The following is an 8,624-nucleotide window of genomic DNA, read 5'->3' on the forward strand; positions in this document are numbered from 1 at the left end:
TTATAGCGCTTTAGGTGCTTAACATAATTCTGTAATCCCCATGGCTGTAAAAATGTTTCGAATGATACCTTATACATCAATTTGCCGTACAGAAGCCATATAAATATCTGATATAACGCTCAAGGCGCTATTAAAGACCTACGCATCTCTTTTATAGATGAGTAATACACTAGCCCTAAAAAAATCTGTTATAGAACCTAAGGCATTACAAAAAGCTTATTTACGCTCTTGAGCGCTATAAGCGCAACGCATAACTCCGTTTAAACTCCTTTATCTCCTAAAGTCCCCTTATACAGTTAACGGTGTTATAGAAGATTCCATTAACTCAGTTATACTTCCCTAGGCTGTCTAGCGATGCAATTACATGCTCTTATATCACTATAAGTCATTAGTTTCCTACTAAACGGCTACTGTCCCGCCTAGCTGTTAAAGGGTTTTTTAAATAGCTAGTATACAACTTATAGAGAATTGTACAGCATTTGAACGACTCTTATGCAACTATCAGGCTGTATAACGACTGTATAAGCAGCTTGTGTGCTAGTTGGGATGGATTAACTATTGATATACAAAAAGCATTTGTTATCTATCGGTCTATCTTTTTGGGTAGTTATTATTTTTTATGTCATAGTTGTTCTAGTCCCTCAAATGCCTTGTAGCTTGATGCTCTATTGCTATCGCCTACCGACAACCGGCTACCTATTGAGAAATGTGTCTAGAAAATCTGATCAGCGCCTCTAACGGGCGTCGTAGGAACTATTTGGGCAGTACATTTTAAATGCAAAACTTTCGATACTCGACAGTACTGAATGTAGAGAATTGCGCTATTGATCACCAGTTTCCAAAATGTCTTTTAGTAAAGATTGAAATTTAATCGTTTTGTTACCAGGTAACAGTACCTATTGTAGGCACGATATTTCGAGCAACTAGAAACAACTAGTATCAGTATAATAGCAGGCAGAAATCAAAAACAATAAATTAATAGACATCGTTTTATTGTATCAAAACACACACTTATCCTTTGGCATTCAATCTCACATAACCAAACCTATCCTCGTTATTACAATCTTTCACATAATTTAAATTTGTTTAGAATCCGTCATATCTACGCTTGCAGTCTCGCAAGTAGCGGTCATTCCAACGAGCAAAAATCACAGTGAGCTTATTAATATAACTTATTATTATTTTGTACAGGAACTAGGGTATTTTTAAGGTTTTGGGAGTAACTGTTCAAGTGTGAATCCGTCCACAACTTTGTTGGCGATGTCCAAGAAGATTTTCGCTACAGTCTTTTCCAAGATTGGTTTTGTGGCCTTCAAGAATTCTCCGCGGTTCTGGTTGATAGCTGCGTTGGCTGCTTCACCTGTAAATATTGCGAGAAATAATATTATTACATGATCATAATTGCATATATTTTAACATTGGAAGATTTATATTCAAAGCTAAGACCCTCGTAACAGCAAAATAAGACATTGCTTTCACATTTTGTGTTTTTTTCAATTTGAGAATTAAGCATACTATCTAAATCCCAACGAGAAACCCTTTTTACGAAAGGAAATCATTTTTCCTATTTTTCTAGAGAGAAAACCCATGCAACAGCCTTCAATTTTGGTACATAAAACCTGATTCATGAAGCGAAAAGTTTTTTTGACCAGAAGAAAAGAAACGATGTAAATAAACTGACCGAGGGTCTTGTCTCCATTGAAGAGTCCGTCGAGCTTGACGCGGTAGTCCTTGACGTTGATGTCAGCATCGATCTTCTTGAAGGTGAGGTACTCCACGCCGTCACGCTGACTGATCTGGGAGTGCACCGTGATCTCCGCGTCGCATTTCACTGGACAAATTCAATTAAATATTAGGGAATTCTCTAAACAATGCCTCGAGTTTCTTGCCGTTTCTACTCACAAGCAACAGCTTTTATATAAAAATACTATGACGATTTCAAATACTTGTCAAAGTTTATGAAATAAAGCATGTCTGACTTTGGCTTTGACAATAAACATAACATAGCTGTCTAGACTAAGTCTCTTCCAGCCTTAACTTAAACATAATAATATCTAACTTAGCTTCCTTTTCTAAACAATGCCGCAAACAATCATATATCGACGAAACGTTGCAATGACAACTGCTATATAAAGTAGGGTCTGGTAGTTTACTTCATTTTTACCAAAATAAACATGTAACCTGGCGTTAATTTGAACATTTTTTGAAAATTATTTATACTCCAATTATACCATTATCTTACTTAAAAACAAAACTGAAATATAACGCCTTTGGAATTCAACGGCTCGCTATATAAATTATTTTTGGACACTTACAGGCATCAGCACTGAGTTTTCCTTCTCCCTTGAGAGGCACGACAAGAATTTGGGTGTCCAGTTTGTAGTCGCCTTCGAAGTGCAGCTTGGGGAAGCGAACGCGGACCTTGATCAGGAGTGTGTCCACGTCAACACTGGAAAAAGAAAAATACTATTAGATTCAGCTTCTTTTGAAGTTAAGAAGTGTTTTTGTAGAACAACTGCTTACGCGTACTTTTTGGATAATTCTTTACAGCTACACGTAGCGCCTACGCTGCTATGATTTTGCTATATACGACGCTAACGCCATCTGTTGCTAACTTGACGTACTATTGCTTAGTTAACATTAAGTAAAATATAGGCTTTATGTAACTTTGGCTTGTAATAGTTTCATTTAAGATTGGTAGAGTGCGTTGGCGGCGTATGTAGTTAGATAGAAAATTTTATGTATCTCAGAAAAGTTTGTCAACTAGTTCTGTTTGTAAATCTCTCTGTTTTAAGACAGGTAATTTACTAAGTTAATAAAGGTTGTAAAATCAACGTTAATGTTCTCTGTTCCCACCTATATTTTTTTCTATCTGCCTACTCTTAAGAAAAAAGGTTTATTACAAAGCAAAGTCCACAAAGGTTGTATACAAAGTAATAACTAGGTTGATGTACTCACGATAAGCTCTTGATCTTGAAGTCTCCAGCGCCCGTGACCTTCACATTTTGTCCTGACGCGCGAATTGGAATACTGTCTGTAGTCAGCGCTTTGATCTGAAAACAAATGCCATTATTTTACATCCCTTATTCCCGATTTCTGCGACATAAGATTACATTTGACAACATTTAGCGGTAGTTTATCTGTTCAATAGCGTTTAAGTTGGAAACGATAAAGTACCGCTAAATGTGCAAAATCACAGAAACTGGACATTAAAGATTTAGATCTCGACTATCAGGGTCACGTCACACTTATAATATAATAAATCTATGCTTTTCTTATAGTAATTGCCTTTTTCCACAAATGTCTTTAAAGGGATTTAATTATTCTTCCCATTAGCTCTATTTTTTCCTCTTCATACACTATGCTTTTTCATTATTATTGAGATAAGTCTTCCAAATCACTTATTTCATTAGAACTATGAATATATAGGAAGGTATTAATTATTTTACTACATTGTATTTAACTATTTAATTATTTTGGGACAAGGAAAAAGAGTAATTTAAAAAGATTTTCTTACAGTGTTACAATGAACGATGACATTGGGTGGCGCTTACTAATTACGGGTATTGTTAAATTACAGGGAAAATCTTTAGAAAAAAGCAAACACTTAACAATTACATCAGACATCTACTATTTACTATCAACTCTTGAAGTTCCCCTGTAATTCCTTAAGATTCTTAAAAGTAAGCTTACTTATCTTCTGGCTTACTCATAATGGCAGGAAAAGAAAGAGAGAAAACACTAAGGAAGCTTATTTTAACACCATTTAAGATGGTGGTACATAGAGTTGTTTCTACTCTAGCACTTAGAGTGTTCCTATGCTACGCAAGTGGAACTATAAAAAAATGCCTTCTGTTTTGCAAATGCAATCGCAAAATAACCAGATTAAAAGAGTTATACTAACTTCAGGAATGAAGAAGGGGTCTATGCTCGGGACATCGATCTCTGGTATGCCTGCAATGAGCTGAGGCTTCAACGACTCTATAGACTTGAGAACACAATCTTGTATCGTGTTCGGATCACGCTGGCACACGTGGATGTAGCTCGCTGAAACAACAAATGGACATCAATTTTTAATGAGAAATGGCAAGTTAGTAGGAAAGTACGTGAAGCAAAAATGACTACTTATTCATATTAAAGTCTATATTAACTTATTTAAAATGTGGACGCGTTTATTTGTTATTAATTCTCTTAAAAACAATGGCTCAATAACATGAATATACATGAATAACCGAGGAAACCTAGAAAGGAATTAAGTATACGCAGGGAAAGGACACCTTTAAAAAATCAAACTATATACTATAGTTTGATTGTGAGACGGTCGTGTATATCTCGTTTCTCTTTGGTACTTAATCATATGTACTCCTTCTCATCTAAATACTATTATTCAAATAATACTAGTATTCTTACAACTTAGTTGTAACTAAATTACGTATTTTATTTCCGGTATATGCCTTCTAAGTAGATAAATATGCTGTCAACGCTGATATTATTTACATATTATTATCATATTAGACGGATAACTCTAGTCCATGAAGCTGTTAGAAAACACTATTTTTATAGTATAAAAACATTCAATCTAAACTAATCTATACTAATATTATAAAGCTGAAGAGTTTGTTAGTTTGTTTGGTTGAACGCGCTAATCTTAGGAGCTACTGGTCCGATTTGATAGCCCATTTATCGAGGAAGGCTATAGGCTATATATCATCACGCTACGACGAATAAGAGCAGAGTACCAGTGAAAAATGTTACAAAAACGGGGAAAAAATTCACCCATTCTCTCTAATGACGCAGTCAAAGATATATATTTTACCTTAATCTTAGAATTTGAATAAAAATATGAGATTTTGTTTTCAGAAAAACATTTGTCCTGCTTTATAAATTAGTATATCACATACAATCATCGGATACAAAGTTCAATCAGATTACCAGACCCAAAGCAACTATGTATGTACTTGTAGATGGCTCAATGAATTTTCGCAAAAGAGAATCTAGTTTTAATCTAAGTCCCACATCGCACACAGCAGTATTGGCTCGCAGACCACCTTAACCACTACACCACCGTCTTCAAATCTTCAATTAACTAACTCATTAATTAGCAATAACTTGCAGTTATCTCAGCCCTTCATGTTAACATAAGCGAAACGTTATAATAACTGCATAACGTGAAAATTGCAATGTACACAGAAACACACACGCGGTTATTGTAGTGGCTGATTACAAAGGACTTAACCACACATTACTGCCAGCCTCTTATTATAATTGTGTTGATGTGCTATTCTTCTTGCAATTCATATGACATTAGATTCGCCAGTACTCAAGTAAATAATCATTGGAGTATGTTCTATGTATGTAATATCGTAATTTGAATGGGCTACGGCCTCCGTTCAGCGTAAGCGCGCGATGCCTTCCGTATGTTTACAGCGAAAATGCTTTATATAAAAGTTCACGTTCAAAAACTAGACATGAATTTATTTTTTTCACATACCTAATTCATCAGCCAGGTTTAATATTTTTTTTACTATTACTGTTATAAGAGACAGGTAGAGACGTAATTGATGTGCAAAAGACGTACGGATTTTATACGCATGCGCTTAAAATCCGTGTTATACATTTTATGAAACTACATGTTACAAAATATCCGAAAATTCATAGCATTGAGACACTGAAATAACTTTTGTTCAATAACAAACTCAGAGAAACACTTTCTTATTATTATTCTTTGTTCATAAAATACAACTGATTTTAAAAACTGCATTTATATGCAGTGCATAAACTCAACTAAGTATATCTTTTATTTAACTGTAATATATTCAAAAGGATATCCTCGGAAATGATAAAGAGCTTTAAATTTTGTTCTCACATATTACATCAACGACCTATTGAAAGATCCTTGGCCTTCAAGATTTAAATATTTCTGCTTCGCAAGTTTTGACTTATTTTTATAACACTTAGATACCTATTTGTTATAATATATACCGAAAAACCACGCGTATTCATGCATTATTAAAGCTTCTTTTTATTCTGTTATTTTGAGCTTGACATTGAAATATCTAACTTGTTTTAGTTCGAAGTCCTACTAATATTACAAAATGCGAAAGTTTATGATAATGGATGGATGTACATATGTATGTTTGTTTGTCTTTCATGAATAAAACTACCGGACGGATTTTAATTAAAAAAAAATTAAACTACGTAGTTATGTAAAGCTCACAGCAACATTGTTTTTTTGAAAGTATAGCGTTAACTTTACAGCATGCTGTTGGGAGGGAACGACAATAAGAGTACTGACCTAAGTAATAATAAGTGCCTATCAAAGCGAACTCTGTAATAACAAAGATTTTCTTGTTAAATAAATATAAACTGATACAGTAGTCATCACGGTCCATCAATCATTGCAGTCACATTAGCATAAACCAGTGATTAAATCCATCATGATCATGATCATTCGACGAATAGGTCAAGAAAAAACGCTGAATTAGTTTAATGTATTGTTTATGAAGAACAATATCCATTATTTATATACTTTAGAGCTAAAATTAAAGCGAAAATCCTTTGATTGAATGTTAATATTTTTGTATTTTTTTGAATTGACATTTTTTTTAATTACTTGTCCTATATTATAGAAAACGGAAGAAATAAAATTACTAAGGTTTTATAGCGTATTGTTTATCTCGCTTATAGTTGTCGATCAATAGAAGGCTAGGTCCGATTTTTCTCATAATTATATAAGCAAAGACCTGCAGATTGGTTAATTATTGTGGATACTTTCGTTGTTCTTAAAGCTGACGACTTCATTTAATTTATATTAGAGATCAAAATGATTGGATTCTCTTTGTAAGATTAAATTAAAACAGGTAAGAGAAGAGATTATAAAATTATAAACTATTCTATAGCATATAGACAATATTCTTACTTGTCATATATGCTTGAATTACATAATATTATAATGCAACGGGTCTTATACGCGATTGAAAATTTAAAGGTTTGGACATAATATTACAAAACGGTATTTGAACTTTTTCGTAAATTCAGTTCATCAAACTTAATAGACACAACATTATACCTATACATAAAAACACAAAACAACTGGGTAAAACAGGCCTAATATTATGTATGTAAAAATACAAAATGGAACATCCTAGACAAAGTTATCAAGTATTAGCCACTAATAAACAAGATTTAATTATAAATATTGAACACAAGAACCGGTCCCGCGGCCATTTTAATCAATCATATTGTTTTATATGCTAACAGTGGATATTGGTATTTTTACATTTATTTATTGATTGAGGAACTAATTGTGTTTATGCGGAACCATGATACAGGAAGGTTAGGTATAATAGGCACGATTAAAATACCTGATTGACTTTATAAGTTTGTTTCTAACTAACAATAGTTGTTGTTTATGGCAGTAAACTGTTTTAGGTTGAAATGTTGGATTTATTTAGCTTTTTGCTAAGTTTTGACCAGTTTCCCAGGATGATTTTACACGGAATAATTAAGCCGAACCCCTTCCTCATTAGGGAGGAGATCTTTGTCCAGCAGTGGAACAGAAATAGGTTAAAATTAGTATTAAGATTAGATATCAAATATTTATATTGTTAATGATCACTCATTATTATTTTTGGTGTTTCAGTTGTTCACCTTTTTCAAACAGCCTTATTTACTATACATACTATAAGATACGAAAATCTATTAATTACTTACTTAAAGTTAATAACTTTAATTAACTGATTTATTTTTTATTTTAATAATATTTGAGGTTTACTCAATATGTTTCTAAAAATTAGAACATACCTAGGCATATTCTAGAGCTAAGGCAAAAATCTAAAATACCTGAATTCGTAAAAAAAACTATTTTCGTCTACAAAAGGATAGTTAATTTATTAATGTTACAAAATAAAAATAAACATTTTCTTAATAAAACGTCTTATTTATTTTTCATTTTTCTGTGCGTATAAAATTAAAAATAATTGTTCAATGTTAAAAATAAAATTGTCTTCTTTATCTAGCTCTCTTTTTTGCCGAAACCCTTTTGATATCCTCAGAAATAAAATTAAAAAGAGTAAACTAAAATAAAGATACTCACGTAATTCTTTAAACAAACCGCCAGTGATAGCACAGAAGAAAACAAACGACGTTAATAAATTATTCAAAGACATTTTAACACAAAAATATTAATATAATATTGTCACAAAAGTCGTAAGTGTGTCCGTCAGTCTCCCGCGAGCCACTACTGGTCTCTCATGCAACAATGATATTATATACCTAGCTGTAAGAAGCGCCAGAGTCAGCGAAAATCAAGGTGACCATTATATACCTACGTCTAGAACATAAAAAATATGATACATGTGCCGCCGAAAAAGTTTGACGTGAAAAAATTCGACTTGTAAAAACTGTTTCGTTGTTTGTTTGTTAATTATTTAAATAGATAATATAAAAAATAGATAGAATAATGTATTTGCACTAATTTACTGTTAATGTTTAGTAAAGATATCTCAGGAACAAAGATTTCGTTACAATTTTATAATATTAACAAAAGGTTTTTTCATGTGGAATTGTAAGCTTAGTAATATTTTAAGGTTTAAATATAAGGAATAATCGAATGTAGGTAAATT

At 32.6% G+C, this 8,624-nt stretch overlaps 1 protein-coding gene across 1 annotated transcript; it reads right to left on the reverse strand.

Annotated features, from left to right (window-relative positions):
* Window positions 1-975: 975 nt before the first annotated feature.
* LOC142980039 (protein takeout-like) lies at window positions 976-8,266 on the reverse strand. Its single transcript, XM_076125318.1, has 6 exons — window positions 8,096-8,266; window positions 3,905-4,047; window positions 2,959-3,053; window positions 2,316-2,449; window positions 1,682-1,831; window positions 976-1,360 (listed from the first exon to the last, which is right to left on the reverse strand). The coding sequence occupies exons 1-6, from the start codon at window positions 8,166-8,168 to the stop codon at window positions 1,206-1,208; spliced, it is 750 nt and encodes a 249-aa protein (XP_075981433.1). The 5' UTR covers window positions 8,169-8,266; the 3' UTR covers window positions 976-1,205.
* Between the last annotated feature and the right edge of the window lie 358 nt (window positions 8,267-8,624).

The sequence above is a fragment of the Anticarsia gemmatalis genome, chromosome 2 (assembly GCF_050436995.1).
Source record: "Anticarsia gemmatalis isolate Benzon Research Colony breed Stoneville strain chromosome 2, ilAntGemm2 primary, whole genome shotgun sequence".
Taxonomy (NCBI): Eukaryota; Metazoa; Arthropoda; class Insecta; order Lepidoptera; family Erebidae; genus Anticarsia; species Anticarsia gemmatalis.

What these genes read in the sequence shown, in the direction of transcription:
- LOC142980039 (XM_076125318.1), bottom strand. Translation starts at nt 8,168, where the DNA reads ATGTCTTTGAATAATTTATTAACGTCGTTTGTTTTCTTCTGTGCTATC. An exon ending in CGGTTTGTTTAAAGAATTAC is followed by an intron (nt 4,048 to 8,095) that starts GTGAGTATCTTT and finishes TTGTTGTTTCAG; the next exon opens with CGAGCTACATCCACGTGTGC. An exon ending in ACCCCTTCTTCATTCCTGAA is followed by an intron (nt 3,054 to 3,904) that starts GTTAGTATAACT and finishes ATTTGTTTTCAG; the next exon opens with ATCAAAGCGCTGACTACAGA.